Source organism: Lineus longissimus, chromosome 10, assembly GCF_910592395.1.
Source record: "Lineus longissimus chromosome 10, tnLinLong1.2, whole genome shotgun sequence".
NCBI lineage: Eukaryota > Metazoa > Nemertea > Pilidiophora > Heteronemertea > Lineidae > Lineus > Lineus longissimus.
This window is the reverse complement of record NC_088317.1, coordinates 16,337,115-16,350,770: the sequence shown is the minus strand read 5'-3', so window position 1 is coordinate 16,350,770 and position 13,656 is coordinate 16,337,115. Positions and strand designations below refer to the sequence as shown.

The 13,656-nt window shown below is 45.1% G+C and overlaps 1 protein-coding gene across 1 annotated transcript in view; it reads right to left on the bottom strand.

Moving 5' to 3' along the window:
* The window catches only part of LOC135494595 (dedicator of cytokinesis protein 9-like), a 91,554-nt gene extending 86,247 nt beyond the window's left edge, over nt 1-5,307 (bottom strand). Inside the window, exon 1 of the mRNA XM_064782719.1 lies at nt 5,149-5,307. Within this exon, the coding sequence (XP_064638789.1) occupies nt 5,149-5,247 (99 nt within the window). The 5' untranslated portion in view covers nt 5,248-5,307. The remainder of the gene's footprint in view (nt 1-5,148) is intronic.
* Nucleotides 5,308-13,656: the final 8,349 nt, after the last annotated feature.

The following is a 13,656-nucleotide window of genomic DNA, read 5'->3' as shown; positions in this document are numbered from 1 at the left end:
CATCATATAAAGTAACCGGACTAATTTTACTGGGTAAGGCTGTATGTTCGACAAGACATCGACACATAACATCCTTATTCTTTCCAGCTTCGCCAAATTTTCACTAAAGGAAAAATAAATACTACTCAAGCATCGGCAAAGATTAGTGGTGATAGCTTAACTACCCTTGAGGAGGGGGGTACAAGAAACGAATTGATACTTGCATTGGGGTTGCTGTCAGAGGAAAAGCCAACATCCAGATTGGCACCATGGCCTAAAAAGGAAATCATCAGACCCCATTTTATTTTCTCCGTATCTATGGTAACTCAGCATCAACGCCTACATGTGGAAAATTTATGTTGAACCAAAGAGAAACTGACAAGGCAGATGTCTTGCCCAAGGCAACAAATAACACTGATGCCAATTGGTCTCCCACTGGTCTCGTCGGTTATGAAATGGGAACAATCATGGCAGTAGGTGAAGACGCAAACCTAGTAGAACCCCTCTATTATGGACACCCTCGAAACTGACAAGTGCTGTCCTTCTAGAGAGGTGTCCTGATTGAAAGGTCAAATTGAATGAAAACTACCAATTTTGGACCAAAACTAGTGTCATCAATAGAGAGGTTGTCCTTATTAGAGAGGTGTTCACTAAGTAAGGTTCCACTGTAAATCAAATCTACCATCCATTGTCATCAGATACTGTGTCGAAGTTTTAAGCTGGTTTTGATGAATCTCTTCAATATAGGCCTAGTACATGTGTAACGATATACATGTAGGCCTTTTGTACAGGCACCCCTCAACAGTCAAAAGAGAATCAACACATTCAGGCCTTTCAATTACGTGGAGACCTCTACACCCTGTATTTTTTTAGCCTATTTTGGGGGACATGTTTTTTTGCTTTTTAGCTTAATTTGGGGACATTTCATCGCACCAATTTGCCTGAACAGCGACGTCATAAATCAAAGTTAGTGACTGATATCACCACATACACCTGAAAAATCATAATTTTAGGGTAAAACTATAAAATTAGGCCATTTGGATGAGATTTGGTTATGTTAGGGGTCAAAATACGCTTCAGGGGGGTCATATTATTTTTTTTTTAAATAAAAATAATTTTAAAAAAAGACCTAATTTGGGGACATCCTGTATAAAGGCCTACACCATTATACGGTGTAGGAATTATGTAATTGAGAGGCCTGACAGTACATGTATGTTTTAAAATCCTTTAGCTTATTTGACTTGCAGTTGTTGATCTAGTTGTTTACGGAAAGTTACAAAAAATACAATTGCAGTGACTTCCCTACACGTAGGCTCGCATGACTTTTTCTCATGATACCAATCACATGCATCATGAATATCATGACTTTCAGATCCACCCCTGCAGCTATCAATCAAATCACATAACATCAGCATATAGTACTCTTCTGTCATTCCCATTACTTAATTGATTAGTATCATCGCCATGGAAACCCCATTGAAACAATTTCAGAAATGACCAATCGATACAAATTTAGCAGATTGATATTAGAAATTACATTGCTTGTTTATAAATCATTTCTAGAATCACTATATTTGATATTTGATATTTGATACTCATCTCATCACCATACAATGCAAATTTCCGATCTCTGATATGTGATACGTTACTCTGCAGTGTAACGCAAAGTGTACAGTAATTTGTGTACATAGGCATCACTCTAGTGTACATTAACTGGATTTATGTGCATCATAAACGAAATGTGATCATGTATACATTTGTCTACTTATCAAAACAACAAATGTACATTGTAAAGTAAATATGAGAATTTATTACAGAATTGATCTGTATTCCACTGAATACAGGCATAACTGTTGACTGTTTTGAAAAGTAACAAAAAACAGTAAATTTTAGTTTTTTTTAAATGATGATGAGAGCATTACAAATAAAGAAAGAAAGCAGAAGAGGCACGCTGTCCTCAAGGGGAAGGTTGGTTGTCTTTTGGAACAGATTGTCCTCCAGGACAAACTGTCCTCAGGGGACAAGAATATGTTGTCCCCAGGAACAATCTGTCCTCAGGACATGAAAACCTTTTGTCCTCTGAAACAAATTGTCCTAAACTTATGTGTCTTCAGGAACAAATTGTCTTCAGGGACAAACTAGGGCCAGTTTCTCAGAGATGATCAACATTGTCCCACTACTACCCTTGCCAGAGATTGAGCTCCATGGTAAGCGGTCAACATCAAAAGATATTCAATATCTAGTTCAGTTTCTAAGTCAACTATTGGTAGGCCAGCCCATTCATTTTTCAACAGGGGTTGAGCAACAAGGTGATACTGCATCATCTAATTTGTTTTGAAAACATCCTGAAATGTTTAGACCAACAACATTGCTCCGTCTAATTTATTGCTGTTTTTTATCATTGATTAATGAAGCCTTTGGCAATCAAAATCACCCTGGTGTAAAGAAAATTCTATCATGTTTATTCATAATACTTAGGTTACAAAAATGATGGCCCTCCAGCTATGGACCATGCAGGAATGTCACTGCAATAGCTAGATAAGAAGCCCCACCACACAGTAGCTCAGTTGAGACCATTGGTGATATGAATAAACACTAGCAAATGCTTTTATCTCAATCTCCATGTACATTTACACTAGGCTGTTCTGCACAAAACTGAAGTAAAAGCATTTGCTAGTCTTTATTCATATCACCCATTGTGCCTGCACTAGTTTTACCCAAAATTTATAGTAACGCATGAGAATTGAATGAATCTTATGAGTTAGCAGTAGGCCTACAGATGCTAAATGATAACAGACTAAGACAAAAGCAGTCACTGGGATTGGTTATGGACAATTCATAAATTGAGATTTTGCCAGTCTTCCAGAAATATCTCTTCTCAGACAACCCATCATAATTGTAGGCCCAATCCGAAGACAATAAATTACGAACTATTTAACATGAAGTACTTTTAGTTACAAATGCCACTATTGACAATCATAAGAAATTCATGTATTTGATAAAAATGTACACTTAAATTAAACTAAACCACAATCAATCACCACATTGAGATAATTCCAAATGACAAAAAAATCAAACATGTGGATTATGAGCTTATGACAATGGGTGATATGAATAAAGACTAGCAAATGCTTTTATCTAAAACTCCATGTACATTTACACTGGGCCTTTCTGTACAAAACTGAAGTAAAAGCAATTGCTAGACTTTATTCATATCACCAATGACATTCATGATTGAATCTAAAATGATCAAAATTAATGAAAGATTGATATATAATTATAAAGACTTGACAACAGAAATCAAAGAAAGTTTAACTTTTTGCAATGTTTTTTATACGACTACATCCTACATGTTATTGTTCATGATGTTTGTGAACATGATGTTTGTGAATATGATGTTTGTGAACATGATGTTTGTGAACATATGATGTTTATGAACATGTTGTTTGTGAACATGATGTTTGTTATTTCCTTTGCTGAGTTTTCTAGAAGTCTCTCTCAAATGCATAGTTCTTTTTCAAGCCTATTGTTCTGGCGCAGCACCAGAGAAATTCATTTTCTTTCCATTTATGAAGCAATTCTTTCCATTTTTAACGATCACCACAAATATTTGAAGCAGGCAATCATTATCGCAGGTGTCATTGATAAAAAATGCTTGTTTGCAGGCCTGAATACATTTCTGTTCAAAACACCATCACCTGAGCTGAAATAAACAAAGAATTTGACATGTCTGATGTCAATTTGAAAACACCTGGATGGGATGATAAAACATGCATAACAGGAATGAAAAAGAATCTAGAAAATGAATATGATAATGGACAGGATACGATAGGATGTCAACAACTGGGAGTAGGACATGCTACTTACCTGGAAGGAACTTTGCATCTGCATCTAGAGAAAGGACAGGGTTGAAGGAAAATGGGAAAAGATGGGGGTCAGGAAAGTTTTTCGGAAGCAACGTTAGTTGTTCCGAATCTTGACAAAGGCAAAGCTACATGAAGGCTTACCTTAATCAAATCAGGTCAGGGTTTGGATCAAGGATCTCAAACAGTGAAAGGGGTGCAGGGCCAAAACTTGGTTAGGACATTTTTCACTTTCAGTTCTTAGGCCGAAATTCAGGTTCTATCTTGTCTTAGTTGACGTCATTTACCTGCGTTTGTTTAGGCCTATTCAACCTGACATTTGTACCAGAGCAACAAGAGTGGGAGAGAGTACTACTACTATGGTGTCACGAATATTTCTCATTTTGACTTCTTTTTTAGTTCATTCAGGATCAGCTGACCGATCTCTTTCAAATTGCTCTGGTCTTTTTTTGCCTGAATACAGTGGGACCTCCCTTAGCGGACACCTCTCTATTAAGGATAACCTGTCTATTAAGGACACTAGTTTTGGTCCCAAAAAGGTTGTTTCCATTTAATTTGACCTCTCGAATCAGGACACCTCTCCAAGGTGTCAGTCCCGACGGTGTTCTTAATAGAGAGTTTCTACTGTAGTTTAATACAATATCCCACAACACTATTGACATACTGTCAAGTGTTACTATAGCAATGATCACGTTGATAAACTTGCCAAGTGAATGACAGGACAATGACATCGACTATGAACCTGACCATGATTCATCTATCAGTACCCCATCATCATGTCAATCCAACAGATGGAATAGAAAATGATGGTTCTTCGTCCTCTACTCCTTGACATTGCTCATGCTTTTCGGTTTGACACCGATTCTTTCTCTCTCAGTAGGCCTAACAGTTTCTCTTCTGTCCTTAGTTCTGGTATTGACAACGAAGTTTACCATTCTTTCATGTTGACTGATTCGTATAAGGCACATATTTATCACTAAGCAAATTTAACAAGGGCCTTTCTACAAGAAATAGAGGTTAAAATTTACAATCCCCGATCGGAAATGACGTAGTTTGATCGCATTCAACTATAAATCCATTGAACAGTGGTGCTTCGTTAGTCAACCGATGACCTTTTTTTGGGGTGTGATCGGGGATTGTAAACTCGTTCCGAAATAGAACGTGTTACTGGTATTTAACTATTAGGCCTACTATAAAGCAGAATGTAGGCCTACACACAAATACACCGACATGATTTCTTGACATTTTAGACTTTTCATTTCTGGTTTTCAATTCCCAAGCAAAAGGGGTCAATAAATCTTCTTACCAAACAGGCACTCTCTCTAACAGCTTGTGATACTGTCTCCCTTATCAGGGCAGCACTACCCGCTTTACCAAGTCCACGTTTGAATTGGCGTTCGCCCATTTTCAGTGTGAAATTGTAAGCATTTTATTCCAAAAACATGAAAAACATTGAATTCAGGGCGAATTGTTACATCCTCGATGTACACTTCGAGTGATGTCGGAGATCTCCTAAAAATAATAGGCGACGCCACTATCAGTTCATAAGGTGGCCATCTTGACACTAGAGGCGCTGATTTCCCTTAGGTCTCATTAGGGAGTTTTTCCCGAATGCAAGCGATGATGACGTTACCCGTTAACAGGTCGTAACATCTATTCTGAAATGCGTTTCCAATGTGATTGCCGATCAGTCTTAGCTGCTCCACACTCCACGGTGTTGACAATATGATGAGAGAGATGAGACGGTCACAGCCAGTCCAAATCAGTCGTTGCTGCTCCACCGTGTTGGCAACATGATCAGAGAGATGAGACAGTCACAGCCAGGCCACACCGGTCTTGTTGGCTGCTCTGCCAAGTTGTCAACATTGCGCGATAGATGAGACAGTCACAGCCAGGCCGAATCAGTCCTGGCTGCTCCACCGTGTTGACAGCATGATGAGAGAGATGGGACAGTCACAGCATGCAGGCCGTATCAGTCCTGGCTGCTCGACCGTGTTGACAAGGTGAGAGAGATGAGACGGTCACAGCCAGGCCAAATCAGTCTTTCCTGCTCCACCGTGTTGGCAACATGATGAGAGAGATGATGACGTACCCCGTTAACAGGTCGTAACATCTATTTTAAAATGCGTTTCCAATGTGATTGCATGAGGACAACCCATTTGTGTCGAATATCACAATGCATGTGAAAAAATCAACACATATAAGTGAGTCGCGAAGTTATAATGTTTGAAGGTGAAGAAAAGCTCGGTCGTCTAAGGTCCGTTGGTCGATATACTAAAGTCCGTGAGCGCTGACAGTCTAGTGGCGCGGTACTGATACGATCGAGAGGGTGGTTTGGGGTTCCGACGACGGTGCTCGCATGCATTGGTCGTATTCCCGAAACCATGACAACATGATGAGAAAGATGAGACAGTCACAGCCGGGCAGCACCAGTCTTCTTGGCTGCTCTGCCAAGTTGTCAACATGGTGAGAGGGATAAGACAGTCACAGCCAGGCCGAATCAGTCCTGGCTCCTCCACCGTGTTGAGAGCAGCAAGATGAGAGAGATGGCACAGTCACAGCCAGGCCGAATCAGTCTTGTCCGCCGCCCTTCCAAGTTGTCAACATGGTGAGAGAGATGAGACAGTCACAGCCAGGCCGAATCAGTCCTGGCTGCTCCATCGTGTTGACAGCATGATAAGAGAGATGGGACAGTCACAGCCAGGCCGTATCAGTCCTGGATACTCGACCGTGTTGACATCAGCAAGATGAGAGAGATGAGGCAGTCACAGCCAGCCCGAATCAGTCCTGGCTGCTCCACACTCCACCGTGTTGACAATATGGTGAGAGAGATGAGACAGTCACAGCCAGGCCGAATCAGTCTTTGCTGCTCCACCGTGTTGGCAACATGATGAGAGAGATGAGACAGTCACAGCCAGGCCACATCAGTCTTCTTGGCTGCTCTGTCAAGTTGTCAACATGTTGAGAGAGATGAGACAGTCACAGCCAGGCCGAATCAGTCTTTGCTGCTCCACCGTGTTGGCAACATGATGAGAGAGATGTGACAGTCACAGCCAGGCCACATCAGTCTTCTTGGCTGCTCTGCCAAGTTGTCAACATGTTGAGAGAGATGAGACAGTCACAGCCAGGCCGAATCAGTCCTGGCTGCTCCATCGTGTTGACAGCATGATGAGAGAGATGAGACAGTCACAGCATGCAGGCCGTATCAGTCCTGGCTGCTCGACCGAGTTGACAGCAGCAAGATGAGAGAGATGAGGCAGTCACAGCCAGGCCGAATCAGTCTTTGCTGCTCCACCGTGTTGGCAACATGATGAGAGAGATGTGACAGTCACAGCCAGGCCACACCAGTCTTCTTGGCTGCTCTGCCAAGTTGTCAACATGGTGAGAGGGATGAGACAGTCACAGCCTGGCCGAATCAGTCCTGGCTACTCCACTGTGTTCACAGCAGCATGACGAGAGAGATGGGACAGTCACAGCCAGGCCGAATCAGTCCTGGCTCCTCCACACTCCACCGTGTTGACAATATGGTGAGAGAGATGAGACGGTCACAGCCAGTCCAAATAAGTCTTTATTTTGCTGCTCCACCGTGTTGGCAACATGACGAGAGAGATGAGACAGTCACAGCCAGGCCAAAACAGTCTTGTTGGCCGCTCTGCCAAGTTGTCAACATGGTGAGAGAGATGAGACAGTCACAGCCAGGCCGAATCAGTCCTGGCGGCTCCACCGTGTTCAAAGCAGCATAATGAGAGAGATGAGACAGCCACAGCCAGGTCGAATCAGTATTTGCTGCTCCACCGTGTTGGCAACATGATGAGAGAGATGTGACGGTCACAGCCAGGCCACATCAGTCTTCTTGGCTGCTCTGCCAAGTTGTCAACATGTTGAGAGAGATGAGACAGTCACAGCCAGGCCGAATCAGTCCTGGCTGCTCCATCGTGTCGACAGCATGATGAGAGAGATGGGACAGTCACAGCATGCAGGCCGTATCAGTCCTGGCTGCTCGACCGTGTTGACAAGGTGAAAGAGATGAGACGGTCACAGCCAGGCCAAATCAGTCTTTCCTGCTCCACCGTGTTGGCAACATGATGAGAGAGATGATGACGTACCCCGTTAACAGGTCGTAACATCTATTTTAAAATGCGTTTCCAATGTGATTGCATGAGGACAACCCATTTGTGTCGAATATCACAATGCATGTGAAAAAATCAACACATATAGTTATAATGTTTGAAGGTGAAGAAAAGCTCGGTCGTCTAAGGTCCGGTGGTCGATATACTAAAGTCCGTGAGCGCTGACAGTCTAGTGGCGCGGTACTGATACGATCGAGAGGGTGGTTTGGGGTTCCGCCGACGGTGCTCGCATGCATTGGTCGTATTCCCGAAACCATGACAAAATGATGAGAAAGATGAGACAGTCACAGCCGGGCAGCACCAGTCTTCTTGGCTGCTCTGCCAAGTTGTCAACATGGTGAGAGGGATAAGACAGTCACAGCCAGGCCGAATCAGTCCTGGCTCCTCCACCATGTTGAGAGCAGCAAGATGAGAGAGATGGCACAGTCACAGCCAGGTCGAATCAGTCTTGTCCGCCGCCCTTCCAAGTTGTCAACATGGTGAGAGAGATGAGACAGTCACAGCCAGGCCGAATCAGTCCTGGCTGCTCCATCGTGTTGACAGCATGATGAGAGAGATGGGACAGTCACAGCCAGGCCGTATCAGTCCTGGCTACTCGACCGTGTTGACATCAGCAAGATGAGAGAGATGAGGCAGTCACAGCCAGCCCGAATCAGTCCTGGCTGCTCCACACTCCACCGTGTTGACAATATGGTGAGAGAGATGAGACAGTCACAGCCAGGCCGAATCAGTATTTGCTGCTCCACCTTGTTGGCAACATGATGAGAGAGATGAGACAGTCACAGCCAGGCCACATCAGTCTTCTTGGCTGCTCTGTCAAGTTGTCAACATGTTGAGAGAGATGGGACAGTCACAGCCAGGCCGAATCAGTCTCTGCTGCTCCACCGTGTTGGCAACATGATGAGAGAGATGTGACAGTCACAGCCAGGCCACATCAGTCTTCTTGGCTGCTCTGCCAAGTTGTCAACATGTTGAGAGAGATGAGACAGTCACAGCCAGGCCGAATCAGTCCTGGCTGCTCCATCGTGTTGACAGCATGATGAGAGAGATGGGACAGTCACAGCATGCAGGCCGTATCAGTCCTGGCTGCTCGACCGTGTTGACAAGATGAAAGAGATGAGACGGTCACAGCCAGGCCAAATCAGTCTTTCCTGCTCCACCGTGTTGGCAACATGATGAGAGAGATGATGACGTACCCCGTTAACAGGTCGTAACATCTATTTTAAAATGCGTTTCCAATGTGATTGCATGAGGACAACCCATTTGTGTCGAATATCACAATGCATGTGAAAAAATCAACACATATAAGTGAGTCGCGAAGTTATAATGTTTGAAGGTGAAGAAAAGCTCGGTCGTCTAAGGTCCGTTGGTCGATATACTAAAGTCCGTGAGCGCTGACAGTCTAGTGGCGCGGTACTGATACGATCGAGAGGGTGGTTTGGGGTTCCGACGACGGTGCTCGCATGCATTGGTCGTATTCCCGAAACCATGACAACATGATGAGAAAGATGAGACAGTCACAGCCGGGCAGCACCAGTCTTCTTGGCTGCTCTGCCAAGTTGTCAACATGGTGAGAGGGATAAGACAGTCACAGCCAGGCCGAATCAGTCCTGGCTCCTCCACCGTGTTGAGAGCAGCAAGATGAGAGAGATGGCACAGTCACAGCCAGGCCGAATCAGTCTTGTCCGCCGCCCTTCCAAGTTGTCAACATGGTGAGAGAGATGAGACAGTCACAGCCAGGCCGAATCAGTCCTGGCTGCTCCATCGTGTTGACAGCATGATGAGAGAGATGGGACAGTCACAGCCAGGCCGTATCAGTCCTGGCTACTCGACCGTGTTGACATCAGCAAGATGAGAGAGATGAGGCAGTCACAGCCAGCCCGAATCAGTCCTGGCTGCTCCACACTCCACCGTGTTGACAATATGGTGAGAGAGATGAGACAGTCACAGCCAGGCCGAATCAGTCTTTGCTGCTCCACCGTGTTGGCAACATGATGAGAGAGATGAGACAGTCACAGCCAGGCCACATCAGTCTTCTTGGCTGCTCTGTCAAGTTGTCAACATGTTGAGAGAGATGAGACAGTCACAGCCAGGCCGAATCAGTCTTTGCTGCTCCACCGTGTTGGCAACATGATGAGAGAGATGTGACAGTCACAGCCAGGCCACATCAGTCTTCTTGGCTGCTCTGCCAAGTTGTCAACATGTTGAGAGAGATGAGACAGTCACAGCCAGGCCGAATCAGTCCTGGCTGCTCCATCGTGTTGACAGCATGATGAGAGAGATGGGACAGTCACAGCATGCAGGCCGTATCAGTCCTGGCTGCTCGACCGAGTTGACAGCAGCAAGATGAGAGAGATGAGGCAGTCACAGCCAGCCCGAATCAGTCCTGGCTGCTCCACACTCCACCGTGTGGACAATATGGTGAGAGAGATGAGCCGGTCACAGCCAGTCCAAATCAATCTTTGCTGCTCCACTGGTAGACAATCACAGCCAGGCCACAACAGTTTTGTTGGCTGCTCTGCCAAGTTGTCAACATGTTGAGAGAGATGAGACAGTCACAGCCAGGCCGTATCAGTCCTGGCTGCTCGACCGTGCTGACAAGGTGAGAGAGATGAGACGGTCACAGCCAGGCCAAATCAGTCTTTGCTGCTCCACCGTATTGGCAGCATGATGAGAGAGATGATGACGTACCCCGTTAACAGGTCGTAACATCTATTTTAAAATGCGTTTCCAATGTGATTGCATGAGGACAACCCATTTGTGTCGTACATTACAATGCATGTGAAAAAAACAACACATATAAGTGAGTCGCGAAGTTATAATGTTTGAAGGTGAAGAAAAGCTCGGTCGTCTAAGGTCCGGTGGTCGATATACTAAAGTCTGTGAGCGCTGACAGTCTAGTAGAGTGGTACTGATACGATCGAGAGGACGGTTTGGGGTTCCGCCGACGGTGCTCGCATGCATTGGTCGTATCCCCGAAACCTTGACAACATGATGAGAGAGATGAGACAGTCACAGCCAGGACACATCAGTCTTCTTGGATGCTCTGCCAAGTTGTCAACATGGTGAGAGGGATGAGACAGTCACAGCCTGGCCGAATCAGTCCTGGCTACTCCACTGTGTTCACAGCAGCATGATGAGAGAGATGGGACAGTCACAGCCAGGCCGAATCAGTCCTGACTCCTCCACACTCCACCGTGTTGACAATATGGTGAGAGAGATGAGACGGTCACAGCCTGTCCAAATAAGTCTTTATTTTGCTGCTCCACCGTGTTGGCAACATGACGAGAGAGATGGGACAGTCACAGCCAGGCCAAAACAGTCTTGTTGGCCGCTCTGCCAAGTTGTCAACATGGTGAGAGAGATGAGACAGTCACAGCCAGGCCGAATCAGTCCTGGCTGCTCCACCGTGTTCAAAGCAGCATAATGAGAGAGATGAGACAGCCACAGCCAGGCCGAATAAGTATTTGCTGCTCTACCAAGTTGTCAACATGTTGAGCGAGATGAGACAGTCACAGCCAGGCCGAATCAGTCATGTCTGCTCCACCTTGTTGACAGCATGGTGAGAGAGATGAGGCAGTCACAGCCAGGCCAAATCAGTCTTTCCAGCTCCACCGTATTGGCAACATGATGAGAGCGATGATGACGTACCCCGATAACAGGTCGTGACATCTATTTTAAAATGCGTTTCCAATGTGATTGCATGAGGACAACCAATTTTGGTCGTATATCACAATGCATGTGAAAAAATCAACACATATAAGTGAGTCGCGAAGTTATAATGTTTGAAGGTGAAGAAAAGCTCGGTCGTCTAAGGTCCAGTGGTCGATATACTGAAGTCCGTGAGCGCTGACAGTCTAGTGGCGTGGTACGGATACGATCAAGAGGGCGGTTTGGGGTTCCGCCGACGGTGCTCGCATGCATTGGTCGTATCCCCGAAACCTTGACAACATGATGAGAGAGATGAGCCAGTCACAGCCAGGCCACATCAGTCCTGGCTGCTCCACCGTGTTCACAGCAACATGATGAGAGAGATGGGACAGTCACAGCCAGGCCGAATCAGTCCTGGCTCCTCCACCCTTCACCGTGTTGACAATATGGTGAGAGAGATGAGACGGTCACAGCCAGTCCAAATCAGTCTATTCTGCTCCACCGTGTTGGCAACATGACGAGAGAGATGAGAAAGTCACAGCCAGGCCACATCAGTCTTGTTGGCTGCTCTGCCAAGTTGTCAACATGGTGAGAGAGTCTTTGCTGCTCCACCGTGTTGGCAACATGATGAGAGAGATGAGACAGTCACAGCCAGGCCACATCAATCTTGTTGGCTGCTCTGCCAAGTTGTCAACATGGTGAGAGAGATGAGACAGTCACAGCAAGGCCGAATCAGTCCTGGCTGCTCCACCGTGTTTACAACATGATGGGAGAGATGGGACAGTCACAGCCAGGCCGAATCAGTCTTGTCCGCCGCTCTGCCAAGTTGTCAACATGGTGAGAGAGATGAGACAGTCACATCCAGGCTACATCAGTCTTGTTGGCTGCTCTGCCAAGTTGTCATCATGGTGAGAAGGATGAGACAGTCACAGCCAGGCCGAATCAGTCCTGTCTGCTCCACCGTGTTGACAGCAGCATGATGAGAGAGATGGGATAGTCACAGCCAGGCCGAATCAGTCCTGCCTGCTCCATGGTGAATTCACCGTTCACCATGGTGAATGCACCGTTCACCATGGTGAATCACAATCACATTGGAAATGCATTTTAAAAAGGATGTAACGTCCTGTTGACACGTCACGTCATCATCTCGTATATTCGGGAAAAAACTCCCTAAGGTCTCATTACGACATTAGGGACTTTTTTGTATCTAACCGTAGTTCCTAAAATCATTAATTTCTCGGTCCTCACAGTATGTCAGTGTTGATTCAGCAGTTGTTTTGGCAAAGACATTTTTTTTGGAGTTTCTGAAACCTAGAGCGCTACTCAATAGGCGGCTAACAAGAAACTACGTATTTACTGTTGTTGCCGACGTATGTGTAAACTGAACTTGGGATGTGCATCGGCCCCGTGTTGAAATGCCGTCCAGTGCCAGTTGGTGCGTTTTTCGCTGATTTGTGCAAAATTAAACATATCTCAAAAGTTCAATGGCTGACCCTTCGTTTTTTTGGGATTTTTTTGTAGCGTAACCAACTGTCTTTCAGGGGAGAATGGTAACTGTAAGAATTATTCAGGAAGAAATGTATAATATTTGAGGGTTTTCGTGATTGTCCGGCCCAATTGGCAATATTGCCATTTGGGATGGTGAACAGAGCTAGGAGCAAATGCGACGCTTATGATTTATTTTAAGAAATAAAATGCCCGATTTAACATCTTGCAGAATCAGGGGAATCGGGCGTTTCAAGTGATATACGACACAAATGGGTTGTCCTCATGCATTCACTTTGGAAACGCATTTTAAAATAGATGTTACGTCCTGTTAATGGGGCACGTCATCATCGCGTACATTTGGGAAAAACTCCCTAACGAGACCTAACGAGACCTTACAGGACCGAGTGCGCAGATTGTCTACGCAGTTCGGGACCACGTACCCGTTCGATCGAGTACTTATTGGGAACCATGATTAATGGTATTACAATATTATTATAAATTAATTTCAATTACAGTTATCACTCAAAACATTGTAAAAAGTTAGT